This window comes from Bombus vancouverensis, chromosome 7 (assembly GCF_051014615.1).
Source record: "Bombus vancouverensis nearcticus chromosome 7, iyBomVanc1_principal, whole genome shotgun sequence".
In the NCBI taxonomy this organism is placed as follows: Eukaryota; Metazoa; Arthropoda; class Insecta; order Hymenoptera; family Apidae; genus Bombus; species Bombus vancouverensis.
In genome coordinates, this window is record NC_134917.1 from 14,253,905 (window position 1) to 14,279,194 (window position 25,290).

Here is a 25,290-nt window from a genome sequence, read left to right on the forward strand (position 1 = left end):
ACGAATTCTTTAAGAGACTTTATGTTCCAGATGGATCCGACGCTGAGTTCAATTTCGTGCTGTACGACGGAGTACACACCACGGAATCTTATACGATACTGATAGCAACTAAACCGGTTCGACTGGCTATCGAGCAGAACGCCGCACTCAATGTTTTTCCATTGACCAGAAAAATGTTATCGAACAAACTACTGTTGACGAAATGCTCGGATGAAACGCGAGAAATAAAATACACGGTGCGAAATGGACCGCATCTGGGCAAGATTATCATGGAAACGAGCGAGGGCGCGTGGTTGAACGTTGAGCGGTTCACGCAAAGAGACATCAACAACAGCAAAGTTTTCTACGAACATACTAAACAATTCATGGACTTGACCGCCAATGATTCTTTTACGTTCGACGTGGAAGCACACTTCGCGGAATCCTTAACTAATCAGGCGAGATTATGATCTTAAGGCTCGTTAAACGTTTGCAAGTTGTAAGGTGTCGTTAACTGTGTTGTATATGTTTTCTGTTGCAGATGTTTCAAATAGATATTTCAGTCTCCAGTGGCGGATTAGACAGATACGTATCCGTGAAGAACGTGAGAGTGGAAGAAGGTGGTTCGGCTCAAGTCATCATGAACATCAGCGGAATCGTGTCGTTTCTTCAAACTCACGCTGGTATCGAGAATCCGGCGGTGCTCTCGAGACTAGTCAGTCAACCTAGCCACGGCCACGTGATGATTCTTCCAGATTTAAATGTCACCACTTTCTCCCAGCCACAAATCGAAGGTGGAAAAATCGCTTATTATCACGATCATTCGGATACGTTGGAAGATCGCATCAATTTTTCTCTTTACCTGACCCCTGGTCACATACTGCTGTGCAACACCAGCATTCCGGTAATAATCGAACCGGTAAACGACGAACCGTTCAAATTGATCACGAACGCGCCATCCATTACAGTGGTGCAAAATCAAAATCAAACGATAACTAGGGAGAACTTGTTGACAACCGATCCAGACACTCCGCCAGAGGAAATCGCATACGACGTGATATCTAGGCCAACGTACGGTCGTCTGTTGCTTCTACCATTCAACGAAAATATTTCGGAAGTTCGTCAAGTGAACAAATTCACTCAGCACGATGTCGACTCCAATCGACTGGTATACGAGCACAATGGTCCGCTTCAAGCAGCTTCCTTTTACTTCAGGGTGTGGGATGGACGTTTCAATCCAACGTATACGGTGTTCAACGTGTACGTTTTACCCATCAAACTGAACGTTACCGTTCCCGGTCCTGTGAACCTGCAACAAGGCTCGAACGTAGCTCTAATTTCCGAGAGCAACGTAAAGCTCGATACTAACGCGAGACAAGACTTGGTCATTTACGAAGTAACGGCGATTCCAAAGTACGGGGTGTTGTACGTACGCGACGGTGCGGCGGCCAGCTTTAAGCAAACAGACTTGCTGTCGAAAAGCGTCATGTTCATGCAAACGGACATGACCGTATCGAACGACAGTCTCGAATTAACCGCACGACTGAGCGGATTTGAACAGAAACGCATAAGAATTGAAATAAAGATAGTACCCTTGATGATTATGAACCCTATGATCGCTCTGGCAGGCGAAAAGACCAGGATAACGTTGCAATATATGGACGCTACACCGTTGGCGAAGTTAACGAGCAGTAATCCCATATATACCATCGTGAAGAAGCCGAAATTTGGTAAGATAAAGAGAATCATCAGAAGTTCTTCGTCTTCCGGCGAGAAACGTGGAACTCGAGAAAAAGAAGTGACGAAATTCTCACACCAGGAAGTGATGTCAGGTGTGATTTACATGGTTTGTAGAAAAATTCCAACGATGGAGTACGAGGGAGTAATCGATAGCTTCGTGTTCATCTTAGCGGCCTCTATCTTTCAACCAGCCGTAGGTGAGTTCGAGTTTCGCGTGAAACTCGACATGGACGACTATAATATGACGCTGGGTGGCCCGATGGATCCGGTGGGTCACGAAGGTGAAATGGCGATCGCACCCAATATGAGCAACGACTACCTGTTAATCCTAGGAATGCTTCTTGGCGTATTTTTGCTCGGTGTAGTGGTGATCATTACCATCAGGTGTAGGCATAACAAATACAAACATGCCGAAGAAGAAAAACCAGAACCAACTCCAGCGGTGGGTGTAATGCCCCTTCCAAGACCTCCGGATCATTTAATGCCTGTGACACCTCATGTGAAGCGTTACGCCAACGATCACAATAGCGTTGCAGCCAGTACACCGTTACCGGTTCTACCGACGATGACGTCCACCCTACCTCAATGCAAGGTGATACCTTTAAGCCCATTGGAAAGTATCACAGGATCCGAAGTGGACGTTTCAGCGAAATATCCGTACGGTGTCGCGGATGGGGACGAATGGAGCAGCTTCGACACGTCCGATCTACCTTGTCAATCGGCCACCACGCAGAGGACCAACAACCCCTTGTTAAGAAGAAATCAATATTGGGTCTAGCAAAAAGAGGGCTGTTCGCGATTAAAGCGAAACAGGCCGTAACACTTTCTCAAACCTGAAGACTGTTTTTGTTACAAAACCTTGAGACTAATCGTCGATTAACTATGGTCTTAATGTGCCTAAAGATAATAATTGACTCTGCGAGATGGGAGTATTACCGAAAGCCTCGATTTTATACCAAAACCTTGACGGAAACTCTTTTCCCGACACGCTCATGCGTAATCGAAGCGTCGATAAGAACATGTACTCGATTACGTTGCTATCAGTTAACGGTTATTCATACTCCGTAAATACTAAAATTGTAAGTACATTGTCGTTAACAATATGTCGAGCATCAGAGTTTCCATCAACTTTTTCGTTTTCTTTTTTACATCATAGTCTCCAACAAGAACGCTAAGTATACATATAATCGAATACCTAGTGAAAGAATACCTTTTTGCGTGGTCTGCACGTAAAATGTTTTGCGATGTATCTTGTTAGTACTGCAGAAAAGTCCTTGCGATTCCGGGTAAGGTGAATTCGTTAAATCTAAAAGAACCCAAGACTATCATCGCTATTATGGATCGAATGTGCCTAAGATATTATCGATTCTTGTAAGAATTTTTCCACGAGGCCTGCACGATGTCGATTTCGCTGTCTTTCCCCGGTTGGATGTCCAGGTTCAAAACGATGCTCTTTAATTCAATCGAGATCGTTTTCGAAACTCGTCTGCTCTCAGCCAAATCTACGTCACTCGGGATACTTCTCCTTCGATGCTTCATGGTGACACTTGTCTTCGTCGATACAAAATTATTGTTTCTCTGTGAAAACTAAAAAGAAAACCGTCACTGTTACATACACTCAATAAAATATCGAGGGTAAATGTCACGGAAATATTAACTCGAGAACACCGGGAGTACTTAGAGGTATTATCAGACGCGAAACATTATACATATGTATTTACTTGAAAAAGTTTTGTAAAGAAAAAGACTACAAAACCGACTGCGTATTTCCGATTTATATACACATATGACGAATATATAAAAATATTCGCGACTTTTCTAAAAAAATATGCACATTCAAAGCATGCAGTACAACCAGAAACACTCGAGTTTTCGCACATATCTTTTTACACGATTCCCGCGATTTCTACTATTCCACATCGTACAACGTCGAATTTTTTAATTGTCATTATATCACTTGAGGTCGCTCCCGTTTCTTTCCGATACACCATCTTACCTTTCGAGCAAAATCTTCCCACATATGTACATATAGAAACAAAAAGATTTGCAATTTCTATTGCCAAATTGAAATTCGGCAACAAAAGATAACTCGAAAAATATGTATAAAAAATCTTTTTCTATCCCTACAAAAATAATGATATCATTTTCTTTATACCTACCAAGATTTATCTCGTCGACGTCGTGAAGGTTAAGTTCATTGAAACTTGTCGATCGAACATGAATCCTCTTATGTGAATACTCTATGACGTTGAAAAATTTATCGTGAATCAATTTTCCAACAGCAACGACAAATTTTATTGTACCGTATTCGTAAATTATCGACCGGCGTACAGAACGCACAACAATGAGAGATACACACATTTTCTTCAGTATTATAATAAATTAATATATCGCTCGATCAATCGATATCAACTTGTTGATTCGCGCGCTCGCCGATTTTTCGACAGATATTTAAACGTTATGTCTCTTAGGGCTGCGCAAACTCACAGTGACCTTAACCACGATTTCTATAAAAACCCTAGGAAACGTATGATTAAGAAAATGCTCTAACGTCGATGTTAATATAGTGATAATGATAATAATAACGATAATTATTATTATTATTATATATAAATATATGAAATATATACACTCCTAAATAGAAGACACTGTTTCACAAATTCGCAGCATATGCATTAATATGATAGTTCCAATCGTGTGGCAAAGAGAGATAAGAAAACGTTTTTAACAGAGATACGTGTGTTGATTAATGAATATGCTAGAAACGAACAGTTAGGCTTTTTTACATCCCCAAAATGAATCGATCCGAGTGCCAAACTTCTATATTATGTAATATATAGTTATATAGGACTGTATTTTCCCTGCCGACTGAATGCATTACTCTTGTAATTCAAATAAACTGAATGTGCGATGTTATATAAAATGAACGAATCATAATTACCTTTATAGACCTGGCCATGATTAATCTATTCTTTGATCAGTTAATTTCATGCATCGAAGGAAGAAATATAACTTTGCTGTGTTGAATATTCTTTCCTCCTTTATAACTTTTCAAATATATTTTACAATAGATAATAAATAATGATATTTCCCAATTCGAGACAAAATATAGAGAATCCTGAACAATTTCTAAACTTGCCGCTCTGAAACGTAGATGGTATAACCATTGTCTAAATATAGAATAGATATGACATTATATGAAGCTACGTGTCTCACGTTCTGAAATACCGACTTCAGAAAAATCTGCGATTTGCTACAGAAAATACAGAAATCATATTATAGGTAAAAGGATCTTCGTTTCTCATCTCTGATTACATATCAGACTTATTTTATATCCCATCAACATATGTTAGTTAAACCTACTTTGTAGCATAACGAAATTTCTGATTTTTTGCGCAATCGGTATTTCAGAACGTGGAATACCCAGTCCCATAAGGTGATGAGTCTATTTTATATCTCATCTGTGACAAAAATCACTTTTCAACATGGCCTCATACGTGCGGTAAGTTACTTACTTTCGGCCTTTTAACCTTCAAAAAACGAAGTTAATTCTTCATGAGCGGAATACATCACTCTATAAATCATTCCGCACTTAATTCATCTTGCTTGTACAAAATAACAAATTAGGCTTCTTTATGTATTTACTTTTATAATCCAATCATGATTACGCTGACGTGTCCATGATAATACCGTGATTTGATTCGGCACGCAGCATTACTTTTCTCTGTTTAATTTGTTTATAAAAATGTTATTATCTGTTCAGAGTCATTAAAAACAGGAGGCCGTTTTAACGTAAAATGAGAATACAATTAAGTGTATTACAAAAGCAACAATAACAAATAACAAAATACATAATAATGTTCTTTCCGCTATTGTTCAGGAATAAAACGTAATTGATATTAACAAATTAGAGTATTTTTCATAACAGAAAATTTTATGAGCTTAATATTTTATATTGTAGATTGGGATTACTATTTCTATTAGTCTGTTCTTTCCTCCTTATCGATGCAGTTAATAGAGATGTATTTAAAACATGCGAACAGAGTAGCTTTTGCAGGTAAGTTTCCAATACTGTCTATCATTTCTGAGAATGTAACTAATTATGCTACTAATATTAATACTATATCAATATTATTAGACGTTGCAGAAAAGTTGAGCCTGGAAAAACACCATATCAACTTTTAACAAATACTTTAACTCAAAATGAATCCAGTATAAGTATAGACTTGTTTAATAAGGATACAAGAGTTCTTTATATATTGCAATTAACTGCATTAAAAGATAATACATTTAGACTCCATATCAATGAAAAAAATCCATTACGTGACAGATATGAGCCTGAATATGCTCTTCAGGATCAACCAAAAGTATCTAAATTAAATTTAATTGAAAAAACTACAGATCATATAACTATAACAAGTGGAGAAAACAAAGTTATTTTATATACTAGTCCATTTAGAGTGGATTTATACTCTCAGAATATATTGGTTGTGTCTGCAAATGCAAGAGGTCTTATGAGATTTGAACATTATCGTACAAAACCTAAGTATGCCTCATAAAGTTGCTTTTGATATATTATGCCTAATTATTAAATATACATAATTAATGACATTTTTTAATAATGATTAACAGGAAACCAGAACAAGAAGAAAATGCTGAAAATGCTGAAATAAATAGCAATAGTGATGGTCCAGGTGATGGTGCAGATGATGATCCAGGCGCTTGGGAGGAAAGTTTTAAAACTCATCATGACTCAAAACCTTTTGGCCCAGAAGCAATTGCTTTGGACTTCAGCTTTCCTGGTGCTGAACACGCATATGGTGTACCAGAACATGCAGATTCCTTTGCTCTAAAATCTACAAAACAGGCTGATCCTTACAGATTATACAATTTAGATGTATTTGAATATGAAGTCAATGAAAAAATGTCACTTTATGGAGCAATACCTGTTCTCTATGCTCATGGTAAAGAAAGAACAACTGGTATCTTCTGGCATAATGCTGCAGAAACGTGGGTCGATATTTTATCAAGTGCAGACAATAATGTCGTAGAAAGCATTGTAAACTTTGTATCTCGATCTGCTAAAAAATCACAAGTGGATGCTCATTTCATGTCAGAAGCTGGTGTAATAGATGTGTTCTTTATGTTAGGTCCTAAGCCTCTGGATGTATTTAAACAGTACACAACTTTAACGGGTACAGCACCATTACCTCAAATGTTTACTTTAGGCTATCATCAAAGTCGTTGGAATTACAACGATCAAGATGATGTTATACAAGTAGCAGAAAATTTTGATACACATGATTTACCTTTGGATGTTATGTGGCTCGATATCGAGTACACCGACAGTAAAAAATATTTTACTTGGGACGGGCGAAAATTTCCAAATCCTATTGAAATGGTGCATAATTTAACTGCAAAAGGTAGAAAATTGGTTGTAATTATTGATCCGCATATTAAACGTGACCCTGGTTACTTTTTGCATAATGATGCCACAAAAATGGGTTATTACATTAAAACAAGAGATGGAAAAGACTACGAGGGTTGGTGTTGGCCAGGATCATCCTCGTATTTAGACTTTTTCGATCCAGCGGTACGAGAATATTATATCAGTCAATATAGTTTAGATAAATTCCATGGTACCACTAATGATGTGTACATCTGGAATGATATGAACGAACCAAGCGTATTTAATGGTCCCGAAGTAACTATGCCTAAAGATGTGATCCATTATGGTGGTTGGGAGCATAGAAGTGTTCACAATATTAATGGACTTCTTTTGTCTATGGCTACATATGAAGCTTTATTTAGAAGATCAGAAGGCTCACTACGGCCATTTACACTTGTGAGATCTTTCTTCGCTGGTTCACAACGTTATACAGCTATGTGGACTGGCGATAATACAGGCGATTGGGATCACCTACGTGTAAGTTATCCAATGTGCCTCTCTTTAGCCGTTTCTGGAATGTCATTCTGTGGAGCAGATATTGCTGGTTTCTTCAAAAATCCAGACTCTGAACTGTTCATTAGATGGAATCAAGCTGGTGCCTGGCTTCCCTTTTATCGTCAGCACTCTCATATTGAAACTAAACGGCGCGAACCTTGGTTATTTAACGAAGAAACTCTTCAAATCGTCAAAGAGGCTTTTAGAATGAGATATTCATATCTACCATTATGGTATACACTTTTCCGAGAACATGAAATAAATGGCACTCCGGTAGTGCGACCTTTATGGGCTCATTATCCAAGTGAAACTGAGACATATGCTATCGATGATGAAATATTAATCGGTGACTCTATACTTGTACGCCCGGTCTTTCAACCATCAGTTACAGATGTTAACGTATATTTCCCTGGAGAAGGCACAGTAATTTGGTATGACGTTGATACCATGCAACCATATTACCGACCAGGCTTAGTTAATATTCCGGTGACGCTTCATAAAATTCCGGTATTCCAAAGAGGCGGCTCTATCGTTCCACGTAAAATGAGAATACGTCGTAGTACAGTAGCAATGAAAAATGATCCCTATACTTTGATAGTTACCACAGATTCTGCGGGTAAAGCTAATGGCACATTGTACATCGATGATGAATCTAGCTTTGAATATCGTCATGGAAAATACTTGTATTTAAGACTTAATTTTGAAAAAAATAAATTAACTTCTACATTTATCGACAAATTATCTTCATATCAGACAGAAAGCTGGTTGGAAAGGGTAGATATTGCAAATCCACCTAAAGGTGTTAAATCTGCTATATTAAATTCACGCAGTATGTATCATCCTAATTCAATTCAAAAACGTATCATTTAACATCATAATTAAATTACGAATTATTTGTGTTTTAGGTATGGCAAAGGTTAATTTGGAGACTAAATACAATCCAAACAATAATGTATTAACCGTGCGTAAGCCAGGTGTAAATATGGGAGAAGAATGGTCTATCGAATTGATCCATTAGAAGTTTACTCATCATAGACTCAGTAATCATACATTAATGCCAATTTTCTATTATTCACGTATTTTTATTAGCTATGTGTGATCAAAATGCCATTATATACCGTAACGAGATAAATACAACATAGAATTAATGTAAATGATATATATATCAGATATTTCACCAAATTAAAGATTACTTTGAATTAATTAAACAATAGAGAATGTAAAACTATTACTTAACGTGTAAAGTTTATAATTATGCATGTTAATTTGGACAAAACATATATAGGAGCATTATCATATGTAAGTACATATTAGAGGTAGGAACATTAAATATGTTCCTATGAATAAATATTTAAATACTTAATACATTAAGTTTTATGTTCATATATTTTATAATTAATTTTTAGTTCTACATGATGTTGTTTATTTCTTATTTCGTTAAACAAACTTATTTTGTTGCAAAAATGTAATCAAAGGAGCTGTAAACATGAAATTACAAAGAAATTTTTTATTTTCATCGTAAAAAGATGTTTTATTAAATTAAATACGTTCTGCAGGCGCTTGTTTATGAGCTAAATATAAAAATACTATTGATGATAATGCAGATACCAAAAATATAACGTCAAACCACCTATGATAAAAATTAAATTGCAATTCTCCTAAAACTTGAGTTATTATAATCCGATATTCCGCAGGCATATTCATTCGCATTAGAAGCACAGATGACACAAAATACATACCCTACAAAAAACACATAATTATATCATCAAAAAAGCAATAAACTTTTATCCATATCAAATAAAATAATCTTACCATTATTTGAGCAAGTATAAGTACGATAATATTCGATGATTTGCTGCTTGATATCGCGTAAAAAAACTGAAATAACAGAATAATCAGTATTTAATAGATATTTTCAAACTTCTAAATGTTTTCGAAATAATACAAAAAATATCTGCTTCAAACATACCTTCGTGAGTGTTAGTAATAAACCACGAATTGATGTTAATACAATACAACCAACAAGATAGAAGGAAATGTGTTGAGACCAAAATGTAACATCGATATCAAAACCAATCCAGTGTACTGCAATTTCAATTGCTCTAGTTACGGGATCTTTCTTGCCCACACGATCAAAAACAATATTAATTGTTGACTAGAAGAAAACATAGACTTCAAATCTATAATTTTTTATACAATTCTATTGTATAGATGCTTACAATGAATATTTTCCAAGTACAATACACAGAGAAAAAGTACCCTAAAACATTAAAATATTTCCCCTGCCAAGTAGCAGCCCATTCTAAACGTTCTCTTGCATTTTGAATATCGTGTGCTTCTAAAAATAATTGCCGAGATAATTCTTCTAACGCTGTAACTTCAGTTTGTAACTGTTTAATACCTGCGATTATATTTCATGAGATGTACATGTAAACAAAACTATTTTATATCCTAATCATATCAAAGAATGTAATACATACTTTCCTGATTACTTTTAGTACCACTTAAAGGACCAAACATCCCCCAAAGTCGAGATCTAGCTTCAGTTTGCCCTACAACTTCTCCCTTCTTAGCTAATGCCATTCTCTTTTTCTTAGCTACGATCATATCCATTGTTTGTAATAATCGTTTTTCTATAGCCTGTACGTCAGCATATGTTACAGGTCTCATAAAATAGGCCATTGAAGTATATGGATAATTTACAGCACCAAATCCTGACAATAGTGCCATAACAGTGACACCAATAACTCCTATTCTACTAACACCTTGTTCAATTGATAATAGGCCTTTTTTTGGACTTAAGATTGGAAAGGGATTTCCCACTTTCCAAAACAAGTAAAGATAAAAGAGATATACAACAACTGTTAATGGCCTTATTAATTTCAGTCTTACTGTAAAAAAATGATCGTTTAATATATTCAATATTACATACTAATGTAAATATTTATAAAATACACTCACCAAATCTGATATTGCTAATGATGAAATATGCTATGTAAAATGGAATCAAAACAATTACCATAAATAGGAGCATATAAAGGCCAACATTCCAATGAAAATATCTAGAACTAAATATACATTATATTATTAATGCTCAATTTAAAAAAAATCATTTACTTACCTGGAGTCAAGAACTCCAATTATTTCAAAAATAATTAGTTCGAACATAGTACAAGATAGTGAAAATGTTGTGGAAAAAATTAGTTGTACTAATCTGTGATGAACTTCATAATCCCGAAATAATTTTTTTACAAAAAATACCCATCCTCCCAAGAAGAAAATAATCTGCAATATGCAATACAAATACATAAAAAGATAAAAATAAACTAATTAGGTCTGATAATACATAATCTGACTAGATGAGATTAACAATACTTGTCATTTTAAAAATAGATTACACAATTTCAGAATGGCACATTTATTATAAAATTATTAACATTAATACAAACAATACATAGTACGTTATAAAAATTTAATAAAGCTAACACCCGACTATTACACAGAAAGTTTAAAATAATTTCACAAAATTTAATTTATTAATTTGCATTTCAATATCCATGAAACGTAAATATGTTTCGAAATTCGCATTATTAATAAAAATAATGTATAATAGAAAAACATAAATATTACAGTTACAATCCTTTAATAAAAATATCAATCACTTATAACCTAACTCTGTAATATCTACGAGTACCGGCAAGAATCTATTTATATTAGTGGAAATAAATTTCCACCTGTGTGATTAGAATCACGAATGTATCTTCCAAGAAACCCATTTTTTAATATCACACACACTTCGCATTGCAAAGTATGAAATTGATCTCGTTGCTTGTCAGAATACGTCAATGAAATTGTCACTGCACATAACGTAGTAGTCGTTATTATAAGATTTGCCCCACTCCGCATCCATTAATACTTTACAAATTATGTTGTGATAAATGCATATTTATACATGTACAAACATCATTGAGAAAATTGGTTTCTGTAACATATTGAACTAAAAAATTTTATACTTGTTTTGATACAGTGCATTATATTTTATAAAGATTACTCTTTGGAAAACGGTATCAAACTAATAAAAATTACTATGAATTACTGCAGATACTACCTATGAATCCGTTTGTATAAACTAAAAGTAAATTCAATAAAATAAGGAAGAAATAAAGGTTTATAAAAAGATTTAATTAAATATTACGTTTACTATTTTAATATACATATGTTCAATTTTATTTTGTCGCATTGGTTATAAAGTATTTATGGTTATAAAATTTAAAAATTCATAATTAATAAATTTCCACATACTACATACGACGTTATAATTTCTTCGAAGGTTATTTCTCAGCTTGTATCTACAGCTTGTTTTGTAGATGTATTCAGTGGTATTACAGGCTAATGGAGATATATACAATAAGCAAAATATTTTATTAAATTTATATTAAAAGTACTGTATATCCAAACTTACCTCATTCTCTGTATCTTCAATATCTTTAAGTGTTTCTCTATACCTTTTAAGTAGTCGTTCATGTGGAGAGGTTTTAATAAGCTTTTTAGAATACTGAAAATCCTTCTTTGCAGGAGTTAAACCTATTTAATTTCAGTTAAACAAATAATTTTTCAAAATTATGGATATACATGCAATATATATAACAATAGTATAAATACTAGTGAATAATTGATCATACCTGTTGGATTATCGCGATATAAATCTTCTGTAAAGAATTTGTCAACTTGATCAAGTATTTCTTGCATTTCTAAAATACTTTTGCTATTCACATTTTCTGCATTAATATTTTCACTCTCAAGCTTTTTACTCATTTCTGTAAATACAGTCATAAATGCCATTTTACAATCATCAAAACATTTTATATGTTCATTGCTAGTGGTATAAACTTTCATATACATATCCTGAAAACCATAATATTAAAAATAAAATGAGAATTGAAATAACTTTAACAATTTTAGGTGCCAACTTACATTGATTGCTGACAAAATAAAGCTTTTATCTTTTGCCATCTTTTGCTGCATTTCCGTAATATTATTTTCCACGCAATTTTTAAAACTCATTAATGTATCACAATTCTTATTTATGTTCGATTGGAACTGATCTATTGATATTTTACCTTGTGCTATAGCGCTTTCGTTCAACAATCGAGACTATCAAAAGAAATGAATATCAAATTACCTCATAATATTGTACAATAGGGAATCTGCTTTCCTAAGAAATTCAGTATTTTTTACCTTATCTGTTCCTTCAACAACTACCTTTTTTACTATTTCTAGATCACTTCGAAATCTTTCTTGCAAATCATTTTGTTTTTCTGTCTTTATTTTGCAAGTATCTGAAGCTTGATTATTTATAGTTCTACAAGTTTCATCAATATTGTCTAATATATTGCATATTGAAAAATGATTCTCTTCCTGCTCCTTTTGTACCTCATTAAAACAACGTTGCAAATCGTCCATCATCTGCAAGTAGACAATATCAGGACTGCAACAATATAGTCCTTTTTTTAAAGTAACGTACCTTTGCAAAATTTGTCCGTTTCTCGATAATATCCTTTTGACCCTGTCGAATATTTTCAATATGTTCTCTAATTTCTAACATATCGTTATTTAAGCGAACCCGCTTTTCAGTTGAACATTTAGAAATTGATGTCATGGATTCTTTTGTAGATTCTATTAAGTTATCAATATTTTGAGAAATATCAGTGTTTAGCGCTTGCAAACCTTCAGCTAGTTTATTCTCCAGTAACTGATGAAATTTTTGTACAATATGGGAAGAAATATTATTTAACATACTAATTTTTATATTAGTCATAGCTGTAACATTTTCACTTTTATTTCCCAACCACTGTTGATGCCTTAAATACTAAAAAATAAATATTTTAATTTGATGAATTTCATAATAAAAATATTAATTGTATTTTGTTACATACAGAATCATCCATATTTTTCATCAACTCATTGATAATATTTTGTTTAAAATTAACAAGATCCTGGGACATAACTTGAATCGCCTTTCCAATGTCCTCGCTAACTGATACACTTTGCGCTTCTAAAGAAGCAAAATAGTAAGTATTTACTTACAAAATTCAATATTTCTACTGAATATTCTACTTACCAATATGATCCTTCATAGATGTAGAGAATTGCATTAAATTTTTGGTATGCGATGCAATATCAGCTTCAATTTTTTGGATTCGTTCTTTAATGTTGTTCTTAAACTGTTGTCCAAGAGATTTATTTTGCTGTCCTATTTGTCTATAAATATAAAATGTTAATTTTAAATTCACAAATATAATCTAAAATTTAGGATTTTATCTGAGAGAAAGTGCTTACAATTTACGAAAGATTTTATCATGAAGTTTATTTACATCTGAGGTGGCTGTATCAGCAACATCTAAAACTGTTTGTACTTGTGATAAAAGAATATTTTCAGTATTTGCATGTTTTTCAACAAGAAATTTTTGTTCCTCTTTTTCTCGTTCCGATATTGCCAAGCGTGTTGACGTTGACATTAAAGCATTTACTGTGCTTTTCAATTCATTTTTTGTACTTAATAGTTCATTTGCTTGTTTGGAAGTTATTGATTTTAATTCGTTAAATATTCGCTAAAATAATAATTTTGATTTTTGCATTGTGTAATACAATAAGAACATAATAGAAATTATAAAACTTTGGTCAACAATCACCTCTTTAGAGTTCATACATTCTTCAAGTGCTTTAATATGATTCAATTTTTCCTCTATTTCTTTGCTTTGAAATTCTATCAAAGATTGCATTTCATTGTAACTGTCCGGAGTTAGATAAATACCATTTCGTTCACGACATGCTATTAAATCTTTCTTTAATCTTTCAATTTCTTCAATATATTCTTGAAGTAATGCCTTCTTAGAAAATTTTTGATTAACTTCAGGTCGATTTGTGATATTTTTAGCACGATGTGCATAATCTAATGTTGACAAGGTTTCCTCAAGATTAATACTAGCAGGAGATATTGTAGCAATTATTGAAGTTCTTGTACGTCCACCTAATGATTCCTGGAGCAACCGTGTTAATTTAGATTCTCTGTACACAAAAGATAAACAAGAAAATTCAATATTTGAATGTATGTTATAAATTAACTATCAGAAATTATATTAATTTATTAATAATTACTTAATTTTACCTATAAGGTACATGTGGAGCTTTTTCTGCTAATGCTGTTATAACTCGACCTAAAGTTAATAAAGATTGATTGATATTGCCTGCTTCTCTTGCTCTTCGGTCAACAGCACCAGACCTTCCAACATTCTCACTACCAGCTAGATCAACTAAATTTAGTTTTCCTGTTTTCAATAACTCTTCACCCTCTATAGTATTCTCCCTTATATGAACAGTAATAGAAAATATTGTGTGGGAACGACTAAAACGCAAATAGTATTAATATTGAATTTCATGAAATAAAATAGACATAAATAGCTATTTAAAATATAAAAGCAGAATATTTTTTAACCTTGAATGATCATTCATCAGAGTAGCTGCAGTCTGTCGTTTTTCTGATCCTTTCTGAAGGATGTTAAATACTTCATTTTTAGTATGTATTGACATTTCTTCTAAACCATGTACTATTACAGCACCTTTTTTAGTTGGATCTTCATATATCCTTTTAAATCATTATACAGAATTTTGAGAAAATAGCAATACATGAACAAAGGGTATAAAAATCAAATACCTTATTTTAGCAGCATCCTCACTAGGAGATAATAAATCAAATATTTCCTCGTTGTATAATTCTAAATAGCTGACTCTTACTGAGTATTCCTGTACGCCTAATACGCGCAATTCATCAAATAAGTGACTTAAAGCTCGAGGTATGATTCCAGCAGTGGTATCCTGTAAATTTTATACATATATACATATATATATGTGTGTATTCATATATATCTTTATATATATATGCATACATTATAATATATAATATATTCTTTTATGTTGTCTATTTCAAGACTACTATTTGTAGAAAGAAAATGTTAAACCAACTGTTTGCCAATGTAATGATGGATCATTGTCAGTTCCTTCCATTGTGAAAGTCTTTCCAGTGCCAGTTTGTCCATATGCAAACACTGTGCAATTATATCCAGCCAAAACTTCTTCCAGCAAAGAACTGACAACTGCATTATATACTTGTATCTAAAAATTTATTAATAATTATTCATCTTTTTTAAAATGTTATCTATATAATATTAAATACTAATTGAAAGACGCACCTGCTTTGAATGAGGTCCAAATACTTTGTCAAACGTAAACTTTTTTGTAAATTTATCATGAGGTCTTTCCCGAATGACGACTTCTTTATTAGATGGTATATCAACAACTGTTGCCGATTTCCCGGCTTTCTCAGCATTATTTATTGGCCTACCATAAAACAAAGCAACATCAATATAAAATTACATTTTAAAACAAAGTTTTGTTTAAGTAACTTTAAGTTACTTTAAGTTTAAGTTTAATATGGAATTACCTGACACGGACAAAGACTTGTATATGCTGCTTTTTCTCTTTTTTCGCATTACGCGTGTCGTTCATTTTTGTGGAATAAATCTTCTTTACACTCTGATCGCTTTTAGTTATTTCACCTTAAACATTCGTCTCTTTTTTTCGTAGAATAAGTCGCTACCTTTCACATTGTATATAAACGCTTCCTTATATTATTAACCGTTGAACAATTTAAAATCTATGTTTTACAACAGTTCCAACAGAGGTCTCTTACATCGGACTGTACGTAAAATCACAAAAATTTATCCTCAGTTACTCTATAAATTACCAAAGCAAAACCAAGATATCACTCTACAATCTCCAAACAGAAAAGAAATTAAATAATTAACTAACTACACGGAAACAATAGTTATATTAATCTATTGTGTAATGATTACAAAAAAATCAAATATTTATAAATCTTTTTATGTAACTTTCAATATCAATAATAAAATTTTTACATATATTATAGAGACGAGGCAGTGAAGAAGTGAAATTCGAATATCACTAGTCGGCAGCCAATAATTGCAAGCGCGGCAACCAAATTTTGTTTCCGTTTACTGTCTCGTTTCGTTGGACAGACTATAGATAAATGTACAGTTACTGATATGCTTTGAAATACTTCGAATCCCTTCAAATACGTAATCAAAAAAAGGTATTGTATTAATTGCATATAATAAATAGAATTACGTAGAAGATCAGAATAATATGCAGAGTAAATTTATGAGAGTTGAAGCTTTAATTTAACTCTTGAACAGTCCAAGAACTCGCCTTATAGTTCGAGAAGTATCATTCTTTAATTATAAAGAAATTAATTTCACTGTTTTACGGTTAAATGGTTATAATTTTTCCTAGATTCATCAATGGAGCGATTTTTAAAATTGCTATGAAACCAAAAAGGAGAGAGAATATTTAGATAAAACTAATCTCAAATAATCCCTTATATTCTAAACTTTCATTTGAGCCCTCAAAATTTAACACATTCTGTCTAGGAGTCGAAGAATTTGGATTTTTTAATTTTGTCATTTGTCGATTGAACAGAATTAGATGTTACATATGTACAGTTCAGACGCAAATATCTTAAGAATAAATTATGGGGACGGTATGGTTATTAAGGTTGTTAAATTTGTTTTCTCGCGCTCTACAAAGTTACAAAAAATGAACATGTAGTTCTACTTAAAAAAGATGACGATCTTGAAATCTTGTAAAAAAAATGTTCATCGTTGAACGTGGCCTTCGAAATACTGTAATTTCTGATAACTTCTTAAAAAATCGTGTTCAGGGTGCTTCCTTTTTTGACAGTACTAACAAATCGTGGATTACGTATAATTATGAATTACAAATTGAAGTTCAAACATCTATCACAGTAGAGAAACTCAATTCTTCTTATCAATTTATTTAAAATCATTCATGATATCGTAAATTTTGTAGCAATAAATTTATTTATATTTATACCGGGGGCTATAAATAAATGGCTTAGAAACATAAATTAATTAAAAAATGTCTATGAATGAAATTTATATGTATGAATTCGTTCGTATGCTTACTTTTGGATTTTTTCAAAAAGACTAAGGTTTTTTGGTATTAACTTTTCCATATCTATTTATTTATGTTCTAAAAATATTTACCATGTTTTAAAGTGAAAATAATTCAAATTATCCAGATTATAAGGCATGGACTCTGTGTTTTATTTAAAACTTGTGTAAGTGCATTAATTTTACGAATTTGACAAAATCTTTCTACAAAAGAAATTGATTATTTTTAAAATTATAGATTAGAATATTTACTTAATAGTTTGATTGAATTACATAGAATATATAAGCATAATCCTAAAATTGTATCACAAATTTCTTTCGGTTGCATCTACATGGATCAGAACTGTTTGTGAATTGTTTGCATATACTACTGTAAATATAATATTTCATAAATTAAGATATTTTGCTATACTAGTGCCTTCTTCCTAAACTTTTTCCAATAATTTGCCTTTTCACTTCCTCTCTTTATATAAGAGGTCTATATAAAAACATTTGTAATAAAACATGGCTATTTGTAAAGATGACTATGTCAATCTTTAAGAAAGCAAACACATTTGAAGGATTGTAACCCATAGAATATGAACGTGGGTGCTATGCCATAAAAGCTGTAAATATATTCGTTTTATAATATTTTAGTTCATTTATACTTTCTTTGATATCAGATAAAGCTCTGTGACAATGTTTCTTTTCTGGCATATTTTTATAAATTGTTGGATTCCATCTCCTAAAATAAATTATGCATTATTTTTAAAAATAATATAAATTAAATATAATCTATAATAGCTATTACTAGAGTATACAGATAATTTAAATGCAAATACCTGACTAGTTCTTTAATCACACTGCAATCAATAATTCTATAATGTAAGTAATCATTGACTAATGGCATAAATTTTAATAAGAATAAACGATCCATGTAAACTGTATTACCAGCTAGGGGACAACTTTTACTTGGAATGTAGTTTTTTAACAAATTAAGTAACATTTGTTCTGCATCCTTTAAACTATATTTGCTACATTTAGATTTTGCTATCAAGCCAGTCTGGAAAAATATAGTTCTTATGATAAATATAAGTTATAAATGCATGTTCAAAGTTCAAATAATTACTATAGTAAAAGATAGTTGATTCACCTTTGTATGCCAGTTATTGCACCATTCATTCATATTTTCTAACACTACATCTGGTTGATTAATTACAACATCAAATTCTTCACTTATAATGTTCAAATCTTTGTCAGTTATCAAACAAGCAACTTCCAAAATTGTATCCTTTTCTATATCAAGTCCAGTTAACTAAAAAGGAGTTTAGTATAATATTTTTATACGTTTAAGTTTATGATTACAGTGATTGTATATTCAGAAAAACTAAAGCAATCAAATATGTATACAAATCCTTATGAGTGTATACTATAACTTAACCTAGAAAAAATTTAGTAAAATTTAAATAAAATATTTACTTCTGTGTCTATCCATACGATGCAATCACGATTATCATATGCCATATTTTCGCTTGATGAGATCTAAAATATAACATCCGTTTTATAACTATTCTCGGAAAAGGATTTAAAAGATAATTTATCTTCCTCTTTTATCATTATGTTGAAATGTATTCTTTTAAAGAAAATTTTAATATAGATAAACTGATTTGCATAAATTGATTTGCAATTTTGATATATATTACAGGCATCGTTACATAATAATTGATATTTTATAATTATCAAAACAACGTATTTCTCGTATGAAAAAACGTGAAACATAAACTCGAAACATAACCTAATCCCAAATTAAATGTCTATACTAGTATAATTACATAATTGATTATATAGAATATAACTATAATATACTATAATATAACTATTACAATAAAAACTTATATTTTACTTTAATTAAATACCTTAGTAAAAATAAGTTCAGTTATAATGCACTTACTGAACGTAAAACTTAATGCTATGTAATGTACTGCATGTTAAAACCTTATAGAAACTAGAATGACTCTTTCCTATGCCTACGCATTCCTTTCCCTTTTGTACAGCATACAGTATCAATTATATATCAAATTATTTTTAACTCATTACTTATCAGGAGTTCATATGCCAATTTTCATCTCTTTAACTTTAACATCTTGTGGAATATGGGTATCTTTAAAAAAAATGTTTTCTACCATTTTAGACTCCGTATTTCCAAAAATTATTTCTTATTTCATGTCTACGTCATAAAAGGAATATGTATATACTATACTGTCAAAATTTCACGTTTCTAGATACAACGGTTTTTAAAAATATTGAGGATTTGTTCATATTTTTGTTCTTTTACAGAACATAATAAAATTTCAAATATATATATAGACGTCGTCTATAGACGACATTCGCCCGATGACCTATGTGTACGAGCGTCGCATAAAGACGACGTCCGTGGGATACCACTTAACCATGAGCCCCGCGCAACGACGTTTTCCGTCGCAGTGCTCCGTTCAGTACCGCTATTCCGGCGGCACGATGGCCCGTACAGCGGTGTCATTCCGACGGAGCATACTGCCGTAGCGAAAGGGTTAATGACAGGCTACTTACTGTCGATACGATACCTTTTATGTACACGAAATGAACCTGTACATGAAAATTAACAAGAAGTTAGAATTCAAATTAAACTTTGTTGTAGAATGTCCCTTTTTTAAATTTAAGCTGTAGTTCCACCTATTATGAATTACAATCAAAAGAATATACGAATAAAATATACACGAATAATGTAACGTATGGAATATCGAACTGTTCTTTCGAGAAAAGTATTGTTGGCCCTGAAAAGGGCCGTTCTTATTTTTGCTACCAGAAAAACATTTAAGCTCGTTCTCCACGAATTCTACGTGCCAACTGGATATCTTTTGGCATGATAGTAACCCTCTTAGCGTGAATAGCACAAAGATTCGTGTCTTCAAAGAGCCCAACTAGGTAGGCCTCGCTTGCTTCTTGAAGCGCCATAACTGCTGAACTTTGGAAACGAAGGTCAGTTTTAAAGTCCTGTGCAATTTCACGAACAAGCCGTTGGAAAGGCAATTTACGGATCAAAAGCTCAGTACTCTTTTGGTATCTTCGAATTTCACGAAGAGCAACAGTTCCGGGACGATAACGATGAGGTTTCTTCACTCCTCCAGTTGCAGGTGCACTTTTACGCGCAGCCTTTGTCGCCAATTGCTTTCGGGGCGCTTTACCACCAGTCGATTTACGAGCAGTCTGCTTAGTACGAGCCATTATACTCTAATATTACACTATGCGAGCAGAAGACAATATACAAATAGAGTTTCCCAGCTCCGACGACTTGGAGTTTATATATCTCACGAGGCAAGAGCTGTGAGCGTCTGATTGGTTCATTGCGATCGAGAAGGGGCAGTCAATCCAGGGAAGTTATTTTGGATTGGCCAGCTCGATAATAGTGGGGGATCAGTGTTTATCATATACAGAGGTATTTAATAACTTTTTAATTAAAAGAGTAATTATCGCTACAATTACAATCCAAAAGAGGCACCATAAAACCAGCTATGTTCCCCTTCCGCTCAATAAAACTACAATCTAACTGCCAGTTAATCTTAAAATTCTTATTCACCAAGCTTGTATCTATGTATATTGTACATACCTTATCTGCTTACCAAAGCAGAACATGGTACGATTTCGGAGGTTAAGTTATAAATTGAGATTAATTTTGTATAATCAATCCTTTTTAGGACCATCACTATTTTTAAATGTATGGTAATTCTCCGTTTATGCAATAAGACAACAGTCTACTATGTTTAAAATTAAAATAAATATTAATAACTAAATATTAATTCCTCGTTATTGTCTGTCGTTAGATAAGGCCGATGATATATTGTTATAACAAACAGGTGGTTAGTACAATGTAGTTAATAAGATATACATGTTTAAGTTCCTGAATTATATTTCAGATATATGTATTTGAAGACAAATGGAGCCATACAAAAATGGGCACATGAGAACCTAAAATTTTGATGGGAGTTGTATATAAAGAAGTTTTCAACCTTTCTTAGTACTATGTACTACATATATATTCTTTTATAAGTCCGTAATAACGATTTTTTCCACTTGTAATTCTTTTAGTATTCTAGGCTTCTAATATGAATAGATATTTATATTTATATTACACTTCGTTCTCCTTGTTTCCCAATTTGTTAAAATAGTAATTGATATTTGCAGTTTTGCTATTTCTAAATGAGGTAATCATATATCGTTTATTGCGTGATATAAATACAATGTTACAACTCCAAGTCTATGATACTAATCGGCGCCGTTATTCTATAGTTTATGATCTTGCTACATACACGTATCTTGATTGGATAATACAGAATTAATAGATAGTATTGCGAATGATGTTTATTTAATTTTTACTCAGATTACAATTCTAATCGATTAGAAGAATTAAAAAGGAAAACAAGCAAAAGTTCCAATGAAAAAAAGACATTGGTGGCCCTGAGAAGGGCCGAGCTTTTTAAGTTTGTGAAAGAAGGTGTTTTTTTGTTTATTTGGTATTTGTATACTTAGAAACTGCCTTTGTACCTTCGTTAATTGCATGTTTAGCAAGTTCTCCAGGCAATAAAAGCTTGACGGCGGTTTGTATCTCTCTCGATGTAATAGTATTTCGCTTGTTGTACTCGGACAAACGAGATGATTCGACAGCAATTTTCTCGAATATATCCTGCAGAAAATTATTCATAACACTCATGGCATTGCTCGAAATACCTGTATCTGGATGAACTTGTTTAAGTACTTTATAGATATAAATCCCATAATTCTCCTTCCTCTTTTTCTTTTTCTTTCGATCCGGTTTGTTTATATTAATACTTTCCTGTTTCCTTTCTTGTTTTTCCATTATTTTTGCAATACCTTTGAGAACCATTATTAAATACGTATATTCTTTACAATATAAACACACAGAACATCTATACTTGTTAAAATATAAGCACACAAAATATCTATACTCGTCAAAATATAAACAATCTATACTATCTGTATTAATTGAAGAATAAACACTCAGACTATTTATATTCGTCGAAATACAAACATATACAATGTTGTCTCGTGCTCGTCTCACGTTTCTATTCGGTTCTTCTGCTTTTATAGAAAACATCGTTCAATTCTCATTGGTTGAAAATGTAACGCGTTCATTAATCGTTCCAATGTTCCTGAAATGTTTCCAATGTTTCGTTTAAATTTAAACAGTACCCAGCAGAGACGTTAAAGTAATCTGGTTTTACTTTTCCATGCCTTTCGAAATGCTTTCTTAACTACTAATCGGTGGCAACTTTATCTGTCGAAAAAAGCAAACTTGACGAGGGAGATACACTTCCAAAAAATTTCAAATATCTTTCTCCTCGCTTCACGAAGTCAATTTCAACTCTCGGTGGTGATAACGGCGACAGGCAATTAACGAAGCAAAGACACAGTTAACCAATGCGACACTATCCTTCTGCATACCATGATACGAAATCAGTTTCTTTCGTACGATAAAAATTTCTCTCTCTCTCTCCCTCCCTCTCTCTCTCTCTCTCCCTCCCTCCCTCTCTCTCTCTCTCTCCCTCCCTCCCTCCCTCTCTCTCTCTCTCTTTCTCTGCATAGCTGTTGCGCCGCATAAAAAACGACACGATCGTTTTTGTCTTTGTCAGAAACAAACAACAAAAATCGTGAACGTAATGGGGACAGAATCCCAACTGTTAGATGCCTCGAAGGGTCGATTTCGAAAGACATTGTTGTTTTCCAGTCAGATTTTTGACGCTTCTTAATTGCCTTTGCTTCTAGTACTTTTCCAATAAAAATACTAACATCATTTTTAAGGAAGCGCAGACAAAGAGCAGGTATATAAAGAAAAATCTATCAATGGATTTTACACAGTTCATCATGATTTCGATAAGTGTTAAGTCTTTATACATTTTCATTTTCCTTACTTTAGCTGTAAACCGCAATGTCTTCTGCATCTCCCGCAGCGCGTTCGAAATCAATCAATGGGATACAAACTTGATACCCGATTCTTCGTATGGTAAGTAGATATATTGATATAAGTAGATATTTTATATAGTTAATTTATTAAATTGTGTTTGATAATAAAAAACAAAACGAAAAAAAAAAGAAGAAGGGGTGGATGAATTAGACTCGACCAGAATCGTCGGTGGACAATTCGCAGTGCCAAATCAATTTCCATTTATGGCCGTGGTGCATCGATTGCTGGGCAATGGAATGACCTCGCAGTGCGGTGGAACGATTATTTCCTCAAGATGGGTGTTAACAGCAGGTCATTGCGTAGTATCTGGACCTAAACAATTTCTTGTTGTTTTTGGTATTTGCAACAAAACCGGGATAGAGTATAATTCCTATAACGGGCCTGGTGTAGCGATGTTAACGAACAAAGCTATACTTCACCCGAATTATCAAACAACCTTGAATGATATCGCACTACTGTACATGCCACGCAATATTCCATTCAGAGGTAAGATTCTCATCGAACAAAGAAGAAACGTGCCCAACAAGCAGATTCGTATGTAAAAATATATTATGTCTATATTATTATTAAGTCATTTTTTTAATTTTTAGCAAGCATTCAACCTATTAAGCTCGCAGGTTATAACTACGTGAAAAAATCATTCACTGGCAGAACAGGTGCGGTCATCGGATGGGGAAAAGACGGATCTTCCGGAGCTGGAACGAAAAGACTAAAGTACGCGTTTCTACCAATTATTTCGAATAAAGAATGCTCCACGTATTGGGCTGTAACGGAGAAACACGTATGCACGTCAGCCTCATACCATCAAGACGCATGTCAGGTAAATAATCTTGTCATTTCCTCTTTTTTCGCAATTTTTTTGCTTAAAAATGCGGAACTTTATTGGTTTTACTGGAAATGCAGGGTGATAGCGGTGGCCCGTTGATCGTATTCAAAAATAATGTCCCTCTTCAAATCGGAATCGTTAGCTATGGAGACGGATATTGTCCCAGTAATAAACCTGGCGTGTTCACCCGAGTCGTTACATTCATCGATTGGATTCAACAAGTTACCAAACTTCGCTTTTAAAAAAATCTTGTACTTATCATATTAGCGGTTTTACAAGAATAGTGGTGGATATTGTTATCTATCTGTTAACGATATTTTTATATATTTTGTGTATTATAAATAAAATTGGGTTATAGACAATTTTAGCCATTTGCAGTTTATAGCTACGTTTACGATGCTATCGAAATTTCCGGATCTTAACACGATTCAAAGGAAACCGATTACCAGATTCTTAAATTCATTAATAGCCGACATGAGTTGCCTCAAACGCAATAGACGCATTGTAAACCTTGTAAACGTTCCTACCTCATTTCGTAAAAAATCGGGCTTTTGAAAAAGAATATCTAACAGCAAGAAGATTTACACCTACATTTTCGACAACGAATGCGATGAGTCTCGCGAAGTATTGTCTTGTGAAGTACATACCGTCTCATAGAGTATTACCTTCAGAGATATTGTTTGAGAAGTATTTTTTTTTTTTACTAACAAATATTGCTTTGAGAAGTATTAATCTGTGTGCGACGAGTTGTGTT

The 25,290-nt window shown here is 32.9% G+C and overlaps 7 protein-coding genes across 15 annotated transcripts in view; 3 read left to right on the forward strand and 4 right to left on the reverse strand.

Moving 5' to 3' along the window:
• Positions 1–3,478, forward strand: part of kon (chondroitin sulfate proteoglycan 4-like protein) — a 32,377-nt gene extending 28,899 nt beyond the window's left edge. For both annotated transcript variants that reach the window (XM_076619903.1, XM_033332001.2), the window contains exons 11-12: positions 31–437; positions 521–3,478. In XM_076619903.1, the coding sequence (XP_076476018.1) occupies positions 31–437; positions 521–2,497 (2,384 nt within the window). In that variant the 3' untranslated portion in view covers positions 2,498–3,478. The remainder of the gene's footprint in view (positions 1–30; positions 438–520) is intronic.
• A 1,656-nt stretch (positions 3,479–5,134) lies between these two features.
• On the forward strand, positions 5,135–9,028 carry GCS2alpha (glucosidase 2 subunit alpha). 2 transcript variants are annotated; one of them, XM_033332054.2, is made up of 5 exons: positions 5,135–5,221; positions 5,681–5,776; positions 5,858–6,265; positions 6,352–8,492; positions 8,569–9,028. In XM_033332054.2, the coding sequence occupies exons 1-5, from the start codon at positions 5,205–5,207 to the stop codon at positions 8,679–8,681; spliced, it is 2,775 nt and encodes a 924-aa protein (XP_033187945.1). In that variant the 5' UTR covers positions 5,135–5,204; the 3' UTR covers positions 8,682–9,028. The 2 variants fall into 2 exon arrangements, with proteins under 2 accessions (XP_033187945.1, XP_033187925.1); XM_033332034.2 differs by lacking the exon at positions 5,135–5,221 and adding an exon at positions 5,262–5,608.
• Positions 9,029–9,030: 2 nt separating this feature from the next.
• Positions 9,031–11,623, reverse strand: GPHR (golgi pH regulator). 4 transcript variants are annotated; one of them, XM_033332068.2, is made up of 8 exons: positions 11,398–11,623; positions 10,785–10,948; positions 10,625–10,731; positions 10,144–10,554; positions 9,883–10,064; positions 9,633–9,818; positions 9,476–9,541; positions 9,031–9,403 (listed from the first exon to the last, which is right to left on the reverse strand). In XM_033332068.2, the coding sequence occupies exons 1-8, from the start codon at positions 11,437–11,439 to the stop codon at positions 9,203–9,205; spliced, it is 1,359 nt and encodes a 452-aa protein (XP_033187959.1). In that variant the 5' UTR covers positions 11,440–11,623; the 3' UTR covers positions 9,031–9,202. The 4 variants fall into 4 exon arrangements, with proteins under 4 accessions (XP_033187959.1, XP_033187978.1, XP_076476407.1 ...); XM_033332087.2 differs by having other exon boundaries at positions 11,358–11,622; XM_076620292.1 differs by having other exon boundaries at positions 11,338–11,622.
• A 219-nt stretch (positions 11,624–11,842) lies between these two features.
• Positions 11,843–17,925, reverse strand: LOC117155730 (kinesin-like protein Klp61F). 3 transcript variants are annotated; one of them, XM_076620291.1, is made up of 17 exons: positions 17,806–17,925; positions 16,164–16,455; positions 15,913–16,060; positions 15,686–15,835; positions 15,378–15,538; positions 15,159–15,308; positions 14,832–15,068; positions 14,356–14,731; positions 14,003–14,274; positions 13,785–13,924; positions 13,600–13,718; positions 13,188–13,532; positions 12,902–13,129; positions 12,638–12,817; positions 12,346–12,568; positions 12,126–12,247; positions 11,843–12,052 (listed from the first exon to the last, which is right to left on the reverse strand). In XM_076620291.1, exons 2-17 carry the CDS (start codon positions 16,226–16,228, stop codon positions 12,002–12,004), a joined length of 2,967 nt encoding a protein of 988 aa, XP_076476406.1. In that variant the 5' UTR covers positions 16,229–16,455; positions 17,806–17,925; the 3' UTR covers positions 11,843–12,001. The 3 variants fall into 3 exon arrangements, with proteins under 3 accessions (XP_076476406.1, XP_076476405.1, XP_033187905.2); XM_076620290.1 differs by having other exon boundaries at positions 17,725–17,848; XM_033332014.2 differs by lacking the exon at positions 17,806–17,925 and adding an exon at positions 16,639–16,836.
• On the reverse strand, positions 17,842–19,750 carry LOC117155782 (putative oligoribonuclease). 2 transcript variants are annotated; one of them, XM_033332138.2, is made up of 5 exons: positions 19,643–19,750; positions 19,171–19,233; positions 18,845–19,006; positions 18,534–18,754; positions 17,842–18,436 (listed from the first exon to the last, which is right to left on the reverse strand). In XM_033332138.2, the coding sequence occupies exons 2-5, from the start codon at positions 19,213–19,215 to the stop codon at positions 18,304–18,306; spliced, it is 561 nt and encodes a 186-aa protein (XP_033188029.1). In that variant the 5' UTR covers positions 19,216–19,233; positions 19,643–19,750; the 3' UTR covers positions 17,842–18,303. The 2 variants fall into 2 exon arrangements, with proteins under 2 accessions (XP_033188029.1, XP_076476408.1); XM_076620293.1 differs by having other exon boundaries at positions 19,608–19,712.
• A 706-nt stretch (positions 19,751–20,456) lies between these two features.
• LOC117155787 (histone H3) lies at positions 20,457–21,008 on the reverse strand. Its single transcript, XM_033332150.1, has one exon. It carries the CDS (start codon positions 20,953–20,955, stop codon positions 20,545–20,547), a length of 411 nt encoding a protein of 136 aa, XP_033188041.1. The 5' UTR covers positions 20,956–21,008; the 3' UTR covers positions 20,457–20,544.
• Positions 21,009–21,069: 61 nt separating this feature from the next.
• On the forward strand, positions 21,070–24,898 carry LOC117155807 (chymotrypsin-2; the record flags this gene model as incomplete). Its single annotated transcript, XM_076620003.1, has 5 exons — positions 21,070–21,166; positions 23,663–23,749; positions 23,840–24,196; positions 24,301–24,530; positions 24,614–24,898. Coding segments are annotated over 5 exons (936 nt in total), but the record flags the coding sequence as incomplete, so codon positions are not given.
• Between the last annotated feature and the right edge of the window lie 392 nt (positions 24,899–25,290).